General features: G+C 36.5%; 1 protein-coding gene across 1 annotated transcript; it reads left to right on the top strand.

The window, feature by feature from the left end:
• Window positions 1–86: 86 nt before the first annotated feature.
• Window positions 87–14,096, top strand: TRMT5 (tRNA methyltransferase 5; the record flags this gene model as incomplete). Its single annotated transcript, XM_079700118.1, has 5 exons — window positions 87–91; window positions 1,253–1,908; window positions 9,915–10,039; window positions 13,016–13,670; window positions 14,044–14,096. 5 exons carry the CDS (start codon window positions 87–89, stop codon window positions 14,094–14,096), a joined length of 1,494 nt encoding a protein of 497 aa, XP_079556244.1.
• Between the last annotated feature and the right edge of the window lie 3,985 nt (window positions 14,097–18,081).

Raw genomic sequence — 18,081 nt, 5'->3', positions numbered from 1 at the left:
ACGCTCGCCCCTCGGCGGCGAACATTGATGGTGTCATCGAGGGCCCGCCCACCCGCCTGCGACCCATTTCCGAGTTGCACCAGAGCATGAGGTGAGGGTCTGGTCTTGGAGCCAGCTGCTGGGCGACGCAGAGAAATGGGATGGTGACGTTGGTGAGGTGGCGGCCGCGGTGCCCTTGATAGTTCGAAGAGGCTGAGGGTCCGGTGGCGGTACGGGTCCGCTTGTGGTTGCTGTCTCCGCCTCGCGCTCTCTGGGCGCGGAAACGTCACGAGGTCACCCACCATCTGGTGCGGAGCCTAGGTCTGAGTACGGGGGAGTGAGGAGTGTTTCATCTTTTCAAAAGCTTTCCGATAGAGCCTTTAGCCACATTTTACATGCGGAAAGACGAGACTCACAATAAGTAATTTACCCAAGATCACACATCTGGTTAACTTCTAGACCCAGTTTGAACCCTGACTGTGAACTATGACAGTTGTTTTACAGGGTTCCCGGACAGGGCCCTTTCTTCTGACAATTACTTCTTCGGTATTCCAGAAGGCAAAATTAATAACTGATACTGCTACTGGGATGTGCATATAACACCTAGCAAATTTCTCGTCCTCAAAATACTGAAACCTCTAGTTATAGGCAGGACTTGTGGCAGTAAAACATCGAAGACGACGTAGAAATAGATTAAGAGCGCAGGCGCTGGATTTTAATCCTCGCTCAACCACTTACCAGCAACGAGACTTCGGGTCAATTTACCTACTTCTGAGCTTTAGTTTACTTGTATACAAGATGAGAATGTGATATCACACACCTCCCAAGATTGACAATGTGCATAAAGCATTTAGTACAACATCTGACCCAATAAGCATCCATAAGAATATCCTTTTAAAAATTGACATTGGTAAAATCATAAATATAGTGACCATTTCGTTTAGAGATGATCCTTTAACTTAAACTTCAGCCTTCTAATCCCAAACATGTTCTGTAGAAAAGTGTGGGTGGGGAGGTTTATTGACTATAGGGAGGGTGATGGATCACTAAGCCTAGTCCTGGCAGCAGGTGGATTGAAGTTTCAAATCTTCCAGTCATCCTATCCTAGAAAAGATAGTATACTTCTCACATACCACTAAAAGTTTTAATTATCAGCATTTAGCAGGCTATTTAAAACAGTAGTGAATTTAAATTTTTATCCTCAAGACCTATTGTGAACATGTTGTTAATTTGTAACTTTATCGTATTTCTTTTAATTAATACTTTTTTTTAGGATCTTATGGAGGCCATTTGGATTCTCAAGAAGACTTCTCAAAGTGGAAAGCTGTAGAATAACTGAAGCAGAATCATTGATTCCACTAGCTTGGGCATCACTGATACAGAAGCTTAGCAGAACACCTGGTATTTTCTTGTTGGATCAAAGAAAAAGATTCTCAACCATGCCTGAAATAGAAACAAATCAGAGAGACTCTGAATTGTTTTCACCCCCCTCTGATGTTCGAGGAATGACAGAACTTGATAGAACAGCTTTTAAAAAGACAATCACCATCCCGGTGCTTAAAGTGAGGAAGGAAATAGTCAATAAATTGATGCGATCCCTTAAAAGGGCAGCACTGCAGCGCCCAGGCATAAAACGTGTGATTGAAGATCCAGAAGATGAAGAAAGTAGACTAATTATGTTGGATCCCTATAAAATGTTTACTGATGATTCCTTTGAGAAAGGAGAACTCAGTATTTTAAAGCAGCTGAATGTCAATCCACAGATATCTAAATATAACTTGGAACTAACTTATGAAAACTTTAAGTCAGAAGAAATCTTGAAAGCTGTGCTTCCTGAAGGTCAAGATGTGACTTCAGGGTTTAGCAGAGTTGGACATATTGCCCACCTGAACCTTCGAGATCATCAACTACCTTACAAGCATTTAATTGGTAGGTGTGTCTTAGTAATATTCACATATTAGAAAGCAATTAGCAAGTTCTAATTTTTGTTAAAAAAAATTTTTTTTAATGCCGAATTACAGAAGCAGGACATTTTATCATTTTAACTTTAAGCTGGATCTTAAGCTACATATTCTTTCTTTTGAGGGCCATTTTGGAATACTCTTCCCAGAGTCATAGCAATCTCTAAATATCAATTTAAGCTTTTGTGTACACAATACGTAAGCATAAACTTGAATCACTTGCTTTTGTAGAACTCTTTGGCAGTTTATTATTTTGGTATACAGGACTTATTAGTCCTTCAGGACTATCTTGAATGCTAGGTTTCATGAGTGTTTCATAGTCAGAAGGGCAAGACACTGTTTAGTCATGCTTTCATTGATTCAGTTAACTGAGCCTCTTCTGTATGTCAGGCATCATACATTTTTAGTGCTCCTAGCCTTTTAGAAACACTGCTGTGTATCTCTTACCTCTGTAGCCCAAAGTTGAAGCGTGGGTCTTTTATGCTTTGGGATAAGAAAGAAATAGAAGACTAATCAAAATCGCACTTGTTCTTATATAAATATTTAATGTCCATGCATTCTCCAGATTAATTTTTTTTAATGTAGAGTAATTGTCAGAACTTCTGAGAATTATTTTCAGCTTTAAAATGTAGTGCTCAGTGTTTTGCATGGGTAGGATTTCAGAGCTATGCTATTATGCATTTCCTTTGTTTTTATTGATGAAAGGAGCTGATAATGCATAGTGGTAACATAATAAATACTTAAGCAGATCCTTATAATTATGACCAGGTGCAAATGTCAAGTATAGGCTTTCCTATGAGTCACTGCCTATCCTAACTCAACACTCCTTTTAGCTCTCTTATTTTATAAACTCTCTCTCATAAAGGGGCACTCATAGATTAAAAATGAAACATTTTCATACAGTGGTAATTCTAAAGCTATTACTATAGACCTTCAGAATATGTTTTTTAATTTCATTCCTCATTTCAAACTAACTACTGTACCTTAAAAATTGAGTTCTGATACCTGAAGCAGAACAAGATAAAAACAACGATTGACAAGAGTTTATTGACATTATCATATTCAAAACCAGGTATTTAACTATCAGAGAGAAATTGGACAAATTCTGGTTGTATTTAAGCATACTTGTATTATGGAGTACTTTATAATAACTTACAGATCAAGTTATCTTTCCTTATACGAGGAGATAGTGTACAGATTCCTTTTTTTTTTGTTACGCGGGCCTCTCACTGTTGTGGCCTCTCCCCTTGCGGAGCACAGGCTCCGGACGCACAGGCTCAGCGGCCATGGCTCATGGACCCAGCCGCTCCGTGGCATGTGGGATCTTCCCGGACCGGGGCACAAACTCGTGTCCCCTGCATCGGCAGGCGGACTCTCAACCACTGCGCCACCAGGGAAGCCCAGATTCCTTTTTTTTTAAATTTAATTTTATTTATTTTTTTATACAGCAGGTTCTTATTAGTCATCCATTTTATACACATCAGTGTATACATGTCAATCCCAATCTCCCAATTCATCCCACCACCACCACCACCCCCAGCCGCTTTCCCCCCTTGGTGTCCATATGTTTGTTCTCTACATCTGTGTCTCACTTTCTGCCCTGCAAACCAGTTCATCTGTACCATTTTTCTAGGTTCCGCATATATGCATTAATATACAATATTTGTTTTTCTCTTTCTGACGTACTTCACTCTGTATGACAGTCTCTAGGTCCATCCACGTCTCTACAAATGACCCAATTTCGCTCCTTTTTATGGCTGAGTAATATTCCATTGTATATATGTACCACATCTTCTTTATCCATTTGTCTGTCGATGGGCATATAGGTTGCTTCCATGACCTGGCTATTGTAAATAGTGCTGCAATGAACATTGGGATGCATGTGTCTTTTTGAATTATGGTTTTCTCTGGGTATATGCCCAGTAGTGGGATTGCTGGGTCATATGGTAATTCTATTTTTAGTTTTATAAGAAACCTCCATACTGTTCTCTATAGTGGCTGTATCAATTGACATTCCCACCAACAGTGCAAGAGCGTTCGCTTTTCTCCACACCCTCTCCAGCATTTGTTGTTTGTAGATTTTCTGATGATGCCCATTCTAACTGGTGTGAGGTGATACCTCATTGTACTTTTGATTTGCATTTCTCTAATAATTAGTGATATTGAGCAGCTTTTCATGTGCTTCATGGCCATCTGTATGTCTTCTTTGGAGAAATGTCTATTTAAGTCTTCTGCCCATTTTTGGATTGGGTTGTTTGTTTTTTTAATATTGAGCTGCATGAGCTGTTTATATATTTTGGAGATTAATCCTTCTTTGTCCGTTGATTCATTGGCAAATATTTTCTCCCATTCTGAGGGTTGTTTTTTCATCTTGTTTATGGTTTCCTTTGCTGTGCAAAAGCTTTTAAGTTTAATTAGGTCCCATTTGTTTATTTCTGTTTTTATTTCCATTACTCTAAGAGGTGGATCGAAAAAGATCTTGCTGTGATTTATGTGAAAGAGTGTTCTTCCTATATTTTCCTCTAAGAGTTTTATAGTGTCTGGTCTTACATTTAGGTCTCGAATCCATTTTGAGTTTATTTTTGTGTATGGTGTTAGGGAGTGTTCTAATTTCAGTCTTTTACATGTAGCTGTCTGGTTTTCCCAGCACCACTTATTGAAGAGACTGTCTTTTCTCCATTGTATATCCTTGCCTCCTTTGTCATAGATTAGTTGACCATAGGTGCATGGGTTTATCTCTGGGCTTTCTATCCTGTTCCATTGATCTATATTTCTGTTTTTGTGCCAGTACCGTATTCTCTTGATTACTGTAGCGTTGTAGTATGGTCTGAAGTCAGGGAGTCTGATTCCTCCAGCTCCTCTTTTTTCCCTCAAGACTGCTTTGGCTATTTGGGGTCTTTTGTGTCTCCATACAAATTTTAAGATTTTTTGTTCTAGTTCTGTAGAAAATGCCATTGGTAATTTGATACGGATTGCATTGAACCTGTAGATTGCTTTGGGTAGTATAGTCATTTTCACAATATTGATTCTTCCAATCCAAGAACATGGTATATCTCTCCATCTGTTGGTATCACCTTTAATTTCTTTCATCAGTGTCTTATAGTTTTCTGCATACAGGTCTTTTATCTCCCTAGGTAGGTTTATTCCTAAGTATTTTATTCTTTTTGTTGCAATGGTAAATGGGAGTGTTTCCTTAATTTCTCTTTCAGATTTTTTATCATTAGTATATAGGAATGCAAGAGATTTCTGTGCATTAATTTTGTATCCTGCAACTTTACCAAATTCATTGATTAGCTCTAGTAGTTCTCTGGTGGCACCTTTAGGATTCTCTATGTATAGTATCATGTCATCTGCAAACAGTGACAGTTTTACTTCTTCTTTTCCAATTTGTATTTCTTTTATTTCTTTTTCTCCTCTGATTGCTGTGGCTAGGACTTCCAAAACTATGTTGAATAATTGTGGTGAGAGTGAACATCCTTGTCTTGTTCCTGATCTTAGAGGAAATGCTTTCAGTTTTTCACCGTTGAGAATGATGTTTGCTGTGGGTTTGTCGTATATGGTCTTTATTATGTTGAGGTAGGTTCCCTCTATGCCCACTTTCTGAAGAGTTTTTATCATAAATGGGTGTTGAATTTTGTCAAAAGCTTTTTCTGCATCTATTGAGATGATCATGTGGTTTTTATTCTTCAATTTGTTAATATGGTGTATCACATTGATTGATTTGCATATATTGAAGAATCTTTGCAGCCCTTCGATAAATCCCACTTGATCATGGTGTATGATCCTTTTAATGTGTTGTTGGATTCTATTTGCTAGTATTTTGTTGAGGATTTTTGCATCTATATTCATCAGTGATATTGGTCTGTAATTTTCTTTTTTTGTAGTATCTTTGGTTTTGGTATCAGGGTGATGGTGGCGTCATAGAATGAGTTTCGGAGTGTTCCTTCCTCTGCAGTTTTTGGAAGAGTTTGAGAAGGATGGGTGTTAGCTCTTCTCTAAATATTCGATAGAATTCACCTGTGAAGCCATCTGGTCCTGGACTTTTGTTTGTTGGAAGATGTTTAATCACAGTTTCAATTTCATTACTTGTGGTTGGTCTGTTAATACTTTCTATTTCTTCCTGGTTCAGTCTTGGAAGGTTATACCTTTCTAAGAATTTGTCCATTTCTTCCAGGTTGTCCATTTTATTGGCATAGAGTTGCTGGTAGTAATCTCTTAGGGTGCTTTGTATTTCTGCAGTGTCTGTTTTAACTTCTCCTTTTTCATTTCTAATTTTATTGATTTGAGTCCTCTCCCTCTGTTTCTTGATGAGTTTGGCTAATGGTTTATCAATTTTGTTTATCTTCTCAAAGAACCAGCTTTAAGTTTTATTGATCTTTGCTTTTGTTTTCTTTGTTTCTATTTATTTCTGCTCTGATCTTTGTGATTTCTTTCCTTCTGCTAACTTTGGGTTTTGTTTGTTCTTCTTTCTCTAGTTCCTTTAGGTGTAAGGTTAGATTGTTTATTTGAGATTTTTCTTGTTTCTTGAGGTAGGCTTGTATAGCTATAAAGTTCTCTCTTAGAACTGCTTTTGCTGCATCCCATAGGTTTTGGATCGTCATGTCTTCATTGTCATTTGTCTGTAGTTATTTTTTGATTTCCTCTTTGATTTCTTCAGTGATCTCCTGGTTATTTAGTACGTATTGTTTAGCCTCCATGTGTTTGTATTTTTTACGTTTTTTTCCCTTTAATTCATTTCTAATCTCATAGCGTTGTGGCCAGAAAAGATACTTGATATGATTTCAGTTTTCTTAAATTTACTAAGGCTTGATTTGTGACCCAAGATGTGATCTGTCCTGGAGAATGTTCCGTGCACACTTGAGAAGAAAGTGTAATGTGCTGTTTTTGGATGGAATGTCCTATAAATATCAATTAAATCTGTGTGGTCTATTGTGTCATTAAAGCTTGTGTTTCCTTATTAATTTTCTGTTCAGAAGATCTGTCCATTGGTGTAAGTGAGGTGTTAAAGTCCCCCACTATTATTGTGTTAGTCGATTTCCTCTTTTATAGCTGTTAGCAGTTGCCTTATGTATTGAGGTGCTCCTGTGTTGGGTGCATATATATTTATAATTGTTATATCTTCTTCTTGGATTGACCCCTTGATCATTATGTAGTGTCCTTCCTTGTCTCTTGTAACATTCTTTATTTTAAAGTCTATTTTATCTGATATGAGTATTGCTACTCCAGCTTTCTTTTGATGTCCATTTGCATGGAATATCTTTTACCATCCCCTCACTTTCAGTCTGTATGTGTCCCTAGGTCTGAAGTGGGTCTCCTGTAGACAGCATATAGAGGGGTCTTGTTTTTGTATCCATTCAGCAAGTTGTGTCTTTTGTTTGGAGCATTTAATCCACTCACGTTTAAGGTAATTATCGATATGTATGTTCCTATGACCATTTTCTTAATTGTTTTGGGTTTTTGTAGGTCCTTTTCTTCTCTTGTGTTTCCCACTTAGAGAAGTTCCTTTAGCATTTTTTGTAGAGCTGGTTTGGTGTTGCTGAATTCTCTTAGCTTTTGCTTGTCTGTAAAGCTTTTGATTTCTCTGTCGAATCTGAATGAGATCCTTGCTGGGTACAGTAATCTTGGTTGTAGCTTCTTCCCTTTCGTCACTTTAAGTATATCATGCCACTCTCTTCTGGCTTGTAGAGTTTCTGCTGAGAAATCAGCTGTTAACCGTATAGGAGTTCCCTTGTATGTTATTTGTGATTTTTCCCTTGCTGCTTTCAATAATATTTCTTTGTCTTTAATTTTTGCCATTTTGATTACTTTGTGTCTTGGTGTGTTTCTCCTTGGGTTTATCCTGTATGGGACTCTCTGCAGTTCCTGGATTTGGGTGGCTATTTACTTTCCCATGTTAGGGAAGTTTTCGACTATAATCTCTTCAAATATTTTCTCGGGTCCTTTCTCTCTCTCTCCTTCTGGGACCCCTATAATGCAAATGTTGTTTTGTTTAAATTTGTCCCAGAGGCCTCTTAAACTGTCTTCATTTAATTCTTTTTTCTTTATTCTGTTCTGCAGCAGTGAATTCCACCATTCTGTCTTCCAGGTGACTTATCCGTTCTTCTGCCTCATTTATTCTGCTATTGATTCCTTCTAGTGTAGTTTTCATTTCAGTTATTGTATTGTTCATCTGTTTGCTTGTTCTTTAATTCTTCTAGGTCTTTGTTAAACATGTCTTGCATCTTCTCGATCTTTGCCTCTATTCTTTTCCGAGGTCCTGGATCATCTTCACTATCATTATTCTGACTTCTTTTTCTGGAAGGCTGCCTATCTCCACTTCATTTAGTTGTTTTTCTGGGGTTTTATCTTGTTCCTTCATCTGGTACATAGCCCTCTGCCTTTTCATCTTGTCTTCCTTTGAATGTGGTTTTTGTTCCACAGGCTGCAGGATTGTAGTTCTTCTTGCTTCTGCTGTCTGCCCTCTGGTGGATGAGGCTATCTAAGAGGCTTGTGCAAGTTTCCTGATGGGAGGGACTCATGGTGGGTAGAGCTGACTGTTGCTGTGGTGGGCAGAGCTCAGTAAAACTTTAATCCACTTGACTGCTGATGGGTGGGGCTGGTTTCCCTCCCTGTTGGCTGTTTGGCCTGAGGTGACCCAACACTGGAGCCTACCCGGGCTCTTTGGTGGGGCTAATGGTGGACTCTGGGAGGGCTCACACCAAGGAGTACTTCCGAGAACTTCTGCTGCCAGTGTCCTTGTCCCCACTGTGAGCCATAGCCCTCCCACCCACCTCTGCAGGAGACCCTCCAACACTAGCTGGTAGGTCTGGTTCAGTCTCCTATGGGGTCACTGCTCCTTCCCCTGGGTCCTGATGCACACACTACTTTGTGTGTGCCCTCCAAGAGTGGAGTCTCTCTTTCCCCCAGTCCTGTCGAAGTCCTGCAATGAAATCCCACTAGCCTTCAAAGTCTGATTCTCTAGGAATTCCTCCTCCTGTTGCCAGACCTAGGTTTGGAAGCCTGCCGTGGGGCTCAGAACCTTCACTCCAGTGGGTAGACTTCTGTGGTATAAGTGTTCTCTACTTTGTGAGTCACCCACCCAGCAGTTAGGGGATTTGATTTCATTGTGATTGCGCCCCTCCTACCATCTCATTGTGGCTTCTCCTTTGTCTTTGGATGTGGGGTATCATTTTTGGTGAGTTCTAGTGTCTTTCTGTCGATGACTGTTCAGCAGTTATTTGTGATTCCAGTGTTCTCGCAAGAGGGAGTGACAGCACGTCCTTCTGCTCCGCCATCTTGGACCAGTCAGTGTATAGATTCTTATAATAAAGTGCTGACAAAAATGTAGACTTTGATTATAGGGCATCAGTATACCATTGCTGGTGTACTTTATCCTTGTAGCTTTTTCTGCTCTGGTAAATATTTGACATAAAGAACAATTTAAGTAAATGAACATTTTATTTAGATAAAACTCTAAAGAATCTATGTTTCTTTTATTTGAAAACATTATTTTGCTGGTATGTGTTTCCAACGTGCAAGTATCTGTTTCAGATACACAATCAAGCAAACATTTGGTTTGAGGCCAATGAGGACAGGCTGGTGTTTTCTGGGACCATTTGTTCCCAAAGTCCTTACATCTCTTCTTCCTGTTTTTTAACCAATTCCCTATGGTCTGTTTGCTTACTGCTGTATTGATACATTTGAGAAGACTAAGTAAAAGACATGGAAAAATATTAGGTAGAACAGAACTCCTCAAAAAAATTTTTTTATAAATGTACCCACACATTTTTTGTGTGTGTTTGCATTGGGGGCTGTCAGACATTAACTTTAGTAATCTGTTGAATTTTTAGAATTGCATGCCTCTTTATACACACTAGATGCAGGTTTTGTCTATAAACCAAAAGAAAATATAGTTCACATCAATTTCATACCTGCAGTTTTACCTTTTATTTTGCAACCAAACAGCAATATTGATTATGAATTCTCTGCCTTTAGGCCAAGTTATGATCGACAAAAATCCAGGAATCACCTCAGCGGTAAATAAAATTAATAACATTGATAATACCTACCGAAATTTCCAAATGGAAGTGCTATCTGGAGAGGAGAATATGATGACCAAGGTATGGAGTATTTTATTGTCTCCTAATATAGTGTATATCAAGATTAATGTTTGAAATCAGAATAGATAACAAAGATTAAGAATATATAATACCCAGTATTGATGAATATGTGAGAATGTGAGCATTTACATATACTATTGATGGGAGTGCAAATTTGATACAGTCAGGAAGAGTATATGGTAATATATTGCGGTTTTGAATAGATACATCCTTTGACCTAGCATTCCATTTATAGGAAGTTATCTCAAGGATATAATTGGACAAAACTGTAATGATGTACGTACTAGGTTCTGCATAATTTTTTGTTTTTCCTCTTTTGGTTGCGCCGTGTGGCATGTGGGATCTTAGTTCCCTGACCAGGAATCAAACTCCCACCCCCTGCAGTGGAAGCACAGAGTCTTAACCACTGGACCACCAGGGAAGTCCCTGCATCATTTTTATAACAATAAATAAAACAAACAAAGAAATGGAAACAACCTAAATGTCATCGGTAGATAATTGATTACATTTTGGTATAACAATACAATGGAATACTGCATCATTAAAGATTATTTACATTTAGCTCCATACTTAAAATAAATTGTCCACTGACACGTTAAGTGACAAAAAATAAGTTGTAGAACAGTATATATAACATAGTTCCATTTTAACTATGATTATTTTAAGTATGTAAATATGCATACACACCAGAACATTAACAGTGAGCGTATTTTTATTTGGTATAGTTACTGGTGACCTTTGTTATCATCTTTATATTTTTCTACTGAGCACATATTTCTTTTATAAGAAAAACAAAACAAATCTATTTCAAAGAAAAAATAATTTAAAATATGTAGGAACAGATTCCTGGTATAAACCACTTTCTTATCTTCCACCCCCAAAATCCTCTGGAGTGTTGGATATAATAAACCTTTTTTAAGCCCCTTAGATAATTACATGTTAACATTATGTGAAATTTTGTACCCAAGCTAAGAAATAGGTTAAACTCTCTCCATAATTTTAATAACAAAAGCCACTCTTAAAATGTTAGTCATATCTTTTAAACAGGACTTTATAAAACTCAGGAGAGAACTTATGCAAAATAATTTAAAGATTCTGGGCCAATATTTCTCCAGAATTTAATAGTGTCAGAATATTAAAATACCTACTTACTTACTTACTACTTACTACACACTTACTTTTACGTCCTGAGCTAAATGCTTTAAATATAACAAATCCTAAGAGACCCACAAGATAATGGTTGTTGTTATTCATATTCTCTTTATGCAGATGAAATAACTAGGAATGACTGAGTAGAGTGTTTGGAGCAAGGCTTCTGACTCGAGTCCATGCATAGTCTTTCCCTGTACACCAAACCTCCACTGCCTACTACTTGTGTATAATGTATGAGGTCTGTTATGGCAAGAAAGGTTTGAATATGAATCCTCTGGTAATAACAGTGCTTATCTCAGCCGACATGAAGACCTACTAAACTTTAGGCATACCCTGATTGAACACTGTGCATGTTCTTTTCTTGGTACTGACCCTTAGGGTAACAGATAGTATCATTCTTCTCAGAAAGAACATCTAAAAGTTCTGAGAACTTCTGTAATTTTATAAATGCCTTGTGATTGACTTCCTAAGTCAACTAAAGCTTGTTCTTAAGGACATACTTTATACCTAATATTTATACTGTCAAATAAATGTAAAAATTCAGTATAATTTCTTTGCTTCAAACAGAATCACATTTAAGTTTAACTTTAGGAGCTCATGCAACATTTCAGTATGTGTGTATATTGTGAGGTAAAAAGATTCCTAAAGTGAATCTGCTGAAAGTCATGCTTTACTAAGGGAGCGAGAAATCAAAGAGCATGATAAAACCAGAGGGAAACTTAGAATCTAATTTTTTAAGCTAGAACTGTGATTCACACTAAAGAGTTTAAAAGGGGAGTAGAAAGGAGATTTTGGAAAAAGCATCCCGACATATTTAAGCGTTCCAAGTTATATACCTAGAAAGACTTTTAGTTGACAGAATCATAAAGAAACATTTCCAATACTGGAACCTTAATAATATGGCCAGAGCATCTGATGTGGTCAGGAAGAAGAAAATATGTACAAATTTGGAATTAAGGTCCATGAAGAGAGAATACAGAAGATATCTCTATCAGATTTATAGAACTTAGGAACTTTCTGGCCTTTGATTCTTCATCTGTTAAAATAAGGGGCTTAAGATGATGGGTGAGGTCACATTCTACAACTGTAATTTTAGTTTTGTTTTCTATTTTCTATCATGTTTATGATAATCCCCAAAGAAATGCTGCAAAGTCTTAATTTTGTTCAAGACTTTGCTTCACTGTATGTATTTAGTTTATCCATGAAAACTCAGATTTGGGAAAGGAGAAAATAGGGGAATAATTTGTTCTATACACTGGCTCTATTTATAGACATGAAACCTGAAAAGTCCAAGTAACTGTCTGAAAACATAGCAAAATACCTCCAAATTCAATGACACATGACACATCTATCATGACTCCCCCTGACAAACTGAAAACTAAGGAGGGAAGCTTGTTTGCTGTGTGGAAGTGCTGTCTGCAACTTAGCTACCCACCATGAAGATATGTGTAGTGTGTTGTTTCAAAGTGTAGGTTTTATTTCTATCAGGTGACAGGAGAGAGTATAATTAAGCCAGTCAATTGGCCTATCTGAAAAATTCCTAGTGTGATTGGAGAACCACTTTATAGCCCTTTAGGATGAGATGGAGAGCCATTTGGCTTTGAAGAGATAACTTTTCTCATGAAAACGTCTAATGCAAGATATTAAGTGGCCTCAAGTATAGCGTAAACACCAGAATTCTAATTAAAATGCCTTTAAATGCACTGTTTTGCTCTTAATAATACTAAATTTAAATGTGTGTACGTCTGTGAGTGCATCCATCCAATATCAGTGACTAGAACTTAAGACTAAGCAGTTTAACCAAAAGCATAATACCTTTTTCAGGTTCGAGAAAACAACTACACTTATGAATTTGATTTTTCAAAAGTCTATTGGAATCCTCGTCTCTCCACAGAACACAGCCGTATCACAGAACTTCTCAAACCTGGGGATGTCCTATTTGATGTTTTTGCTGGGGTTGGGCCCTTTGCCATTCCAGTAGCAAAGAAAAACTGCACTGTATTTGCTAATGATCTCAATCCTGAATCCCATAAATGGTTACTACACAATTGTAAATTAAATAAAGTGGACCAAAAGGTGAAAGTCTTTAACTTGGATGGGAAAGACTTCCTCCAAGGACCAGTCAGAGAAGAATTAATGCAGCAGCTGGGACCACTGTCAAAAGAAAGAAAACACTCTGTGCACATTGTCATGAACTTACCAGCAAAGGCTATTGAGTTTCTCAGTGCTTTCAAATCACTCTTAGATGGACAGCCATGCGACAGTGAGCTTTTTCCCATTGTGCACTGTTACAGCTTTTCCAAAGATGCTAATCCTGCTAAGGATGTTCAGCAACGAGCTGGAACTGTGTTAGGCATCTCCTTGGAGGCATGCAGTTCAGTTCACCTAGTAAGAAATGTGGCCCCTAACAAGGAAATGTTATGCATCACTTTTCGGATTCCTGCTGCTATACTTTACAAGAACCAGACCCTAAATGGAGGTGAGCAATTTCTGGGAAATTAAATGTAAGCTGTAATACTTTTCATATAACTTTCTGGGGCTACATATATATTTTATATTATTTTTTAAACTTGGAAATAGGTTAAACTAATTCTAGTTAGATATTTCAGTTCAAGACCCTTTGCCATTCAATTGTGACTACTTTCTCACAATTTTACAAATTTTAGTATGATTTACTGTTCAGTCTAGTAGAAGTCTACTTCATTAAAATAATAAATCCACAGGAATGTTACTATTTCATGTGTAAGTTCATTAGATTAAAAATCTTTAAAATGCCTGTATTATTTGCTTTTTAAAAGTATTTTCAAATGTTAAGTATCTTACCTAATATAGGTTTTCTGGATTTGTTACAGACAATCATGAAGATCCACCTACTAAACGCCAGAGGACAGATAAAGACTTTTAGGAAGAAAAAACACAAATTGCTTCAATCACTTAATTGGAAATGTTTTCTCCAGCTCCCCACTAGACCTTTATGTAGTGAAATATCATTTGTATGATTTCTAATATTTTAGCATTCAGTTACTTTAGTATTGAACCCTTATATTTTGCCCTAGCTGTCTTATAAATTGGGGATTATCAAATTAAAATTTAAATAAGTCTACTAAATACATTTTTATGCTGTAATTTTATCATCAAATATATCTAATATTTTATTAGATAAATATGTTTAAATATTGTCTTTCTCTTGGGAAAATAGTTTTTGAAGGTAGGATAATTGCATGCTAACTAGGAAAGAACTAATCATTTTACAGTTATCCTTAGTTGAAGAGTGTAGCTAAGTTTTATATAAGTACTCCTACACTATTACTATAAAAGTACTAACAAATGAGATTATTTAGATTAGAGATAGGCAGACTATGTCCAGCAGGCCAAATCTGGTCCACCACCTGTTGCTGTATGGCAAGTGACCTGAGAATGGTTCTTACATTTTTAAATGGTTGAAAAAGAATCAAAAGAATAATATTTTGTGACATGAAAATTATATGAAATTTGAATTTCAGTGTCCATAAATAAAGTTTTATTAGAACACACCATACTCATCTGTTTACATACTGGCTATGGCTGCCCTCATGGTATAACAGCAGAGTTGAGTAGTTGCAACACAGATGGGATATGATTCTCATCATTTCATACTGCTGCTCAGCACACTACAAATCACAGTGACACAGTTATAAGTCAACAACATTTTGAGTGCCATGTGTATTGCCAAGCTATAACATTTTATTTTACTGTTACCAGTATGTATCCCTCATTCCAAAATAAGAAAAGTGGCCATTCACGTTGTTGTGCTTTTAAGGCACAGTAGAGTGTGAATTTTTTTGACATTGAATGACAAAGCATCCATACCTGAGCTAAAGTACAATATACTTTGACATTTCTCAAAGAAGTACTCATCACAGTATTTCCAACTCACAGGCAAGCAACTGTCAGAAAATTAGATATTTAAACTGGAAATTCATGGCAGAATTTCTTCACAAAATGAAGGTGAGGCTACAACCAAAGTAAGTCTCCAAGTGACTCTTTTGTTAAGCCAAGCAAGGAAAACCATTTACTGTCGGTGAGTAATTGTGTTTGAAAGCAGCAGTCTAAGAAATGTGTCTGGAGAAAGCAAACTCGTCTAGGACTGTTGGCCTTTTGGCAAGGACAGTTGCTCAGAGTTGAGAACATTGGGAGCACCATCAATAGTCAAAAAGGTAATGTGTCCAAGTAGTTCTTTACTCTTGATGAGCTGATAGACATTACTAATACTGCTCAGTTCTTGTTTATTTGAGGCGTCAATTCTGACTTTGAAGTTACTGAAGAATTAGCCTCTATGAATACTCTGCACGGAACAACTACTGGTGAATACTTTCAAAGAAACTGAGAAAACTAATTCTGTAAAACCTGAAGTAGAATCTGATGTGTTATAACTGATGATGGTTAAAAAGAAAAGTGTCAGGTAGAAAAAGCTCTAGTTGGAAAAATTTACAAAGCTTATGAAAATGCACAGTGTTTAAAACCTATAGTTATTCACTATATTATTCACCAGCAAGTACATTGCAGCAAATATTTGAATCTATAATGTGTTAGTGAACCAGTAATGTCAATGATAAACTTCATTTGCTTTCATGGACTTCAACCATCCTCAAAGTTCTTGAATTTTGTTCAGAAATTGAAGCTGAATTTCTTCAGCTTAACGTAAGTTTTATTTGCTTAGCAATTGTAAGGTATGACTGCAATTTTTTGGGTTCATGGACAAGACTGAAATTTTTCGTAAGAAGAACCAATCTTAAACACTTCTAAAACACTGAGTGTCTTTGAAAATTAGTTTTTGCTAAAGACTTGATAATATTTCTCAAAGATATCAACCTACAATTAAAAGGCAAACATAACTTTAATGTGAAACATACTGCAGTAGTCTGAAATGACTACAACTGTACATTTCTCATGCTATCAAAAATTAAAACAAGAAACAAGATTTTCATTCTCTCATAAATTAGCAGTGGATATATTTTCTGAGTTCAGCATTCTTGGAACCTTGGTGCAAATGCAAAGGAAATTTCCATATTTCAAAATCCATTTAACTGCAATTGAACTTCCATCTGATCTTCAATTGGAAGTGATTAATGTGTTATTGTAATGACATGCTAAAAGGCAAATACCAAGGGATTAAGAATCTCATAGTTTTACAGATGCCTTCCGAGTGATGTATATGTTCAGTTAAAATCACATGTTCTAGAATTTGGCAGTATCTGTCTGAAAAGACTTTTTTAAAGATGAAATGTGTAAAATCTCATTACATATAACCATCAACATGTGATCAATTAAAATTCATTTTGATGATAGGAACACTTAGAACCCCAATCAAAGGAAAGGTAATTCTCCAAAAAGCCCTACAAAAAATGTACTCAGTTATATTTTGAAGTCCGTTAATTTAAAAAATTGTGCCAATTTATTGTATCTCTTGTATCTACATAATGGCCTCAGTTTTGTCTCTTGGCCCACAAAGCCTAAAATATTTACTCTCTGGTCCTACAGAAAAAGTTTGAGGACCCCTAATCTAAGTCATTAATTACAAACTCAAATGCCTTCAGAAGCTAGGTAATATAAATAGATGACGGCAATAAATGGTAAGAAGTATAGGGAAGTAATGAATTGGAGCCTTTATCCCTTATCGAAAGACACTTAAAATGGTTTTGGAGTTCAACCCAACCTATCCTACGCAAAACCTTGAGGGCTAATTCAGCCAGGGATTGCTAGTTTGGGACTTCTAATTTTCTTCCTCTCCCTCCCCTCCAAGTGTATGTAGGTCAAGGGTCAGCAAACTTTCTGTAAAGGGTCATTTAATATTTTAGGCTTTCTAAGCTATAAGGTCTCTGCTGCCTCTCAACTCTGCCATAGTAGTCCAAAAGCAGCCATAGACAATACATAAACACATACATATTCAAAAAAAAAAAAAACTATGAACACTGAAATTTTAATTTCATATGCTTTTCACATGTTAAAAGGTATATTATTCCTTTGGCTTTTTCCAACCTTAAAAATATACAGACACCAACCTTAACTCATGGAGCATACAAAAAAAGGAAGCCCCTGGATTTGGCCAGGGGTCTACAGTTTGCCTTCTCCCGATCTACGTGAAGATAATTAATTTGCAAGTAGGCATAAGAACTTTTTTCCTAGTACTGTATTGATACATCCATGTGCTAGGCTATAAATATTAAGTGTGGGTGCAAATGATCTTATTCATATGTAAAGTGGTAAGATCCATTTAGTCACCCCTTAATTAGAAAAAATATGCAATATATAATTGTAAAGAAAACAGAATTCCTTAAATGCTTCTATTAACACACTTTAACCTCTCCTTTTTCCTTCAGAGTGGATAACTGAACATGTGATTATTTCATTATTTAAATTTGGCTCACCCTAAACTTTGTGATGTGATACCTAGTAACTGAACTCTTGGTTAATCCACTAGAAAATGACAGCTAGAACACTCATTAGATAGAATTTTTTAATTTTGTTAACTTTTTGACAAGTTTTCTGCCACCTTAATTAGATTTTGAAATGATTATTCCAAACCACCTGCTGACAACCTAAAGGTAACTTCTAAGAGAAGCTTAAATCAAATATTTATTGAAAGAAAATGCTTCCTAATTACCATGTAAATGTATTCAATCCATTATCTGCTTAAAAGGGAGTGCAGTTAGCAGTCAAATCCTGTTCTACATAATGAATTCCTCAGGACTTCTCTCAAGGATATCAACACCGTTATTTAGTTGATGTCACTTATATCCCATATAAGAACTAGATACCTGATCCGTAAAATTTCCTGGAAGTCTTAAGAAGTTTGACTACTCAGATTTGGTTTTGCACAGCTGTTGTTTATAAGTTTGACAGTTATCTCT

This window comes from Hyperoodon ampullatus (assembly GCF_949752795.1).
Source record: "Hyperoodon ampullatus genome assembly, chromosome: 3".
NCBI classification, from domain to species: Eukaryota; Metazoa; Chordata; class Mammalia; order Artiodactyla; family Ziphiidae; genus Hyperoodon; species Hyperoodon ampullatus.
Note: the sequence above shows the minus strand (reverse complement) of the source record. Positions and strands in the feature narration are given on the sequence as shown.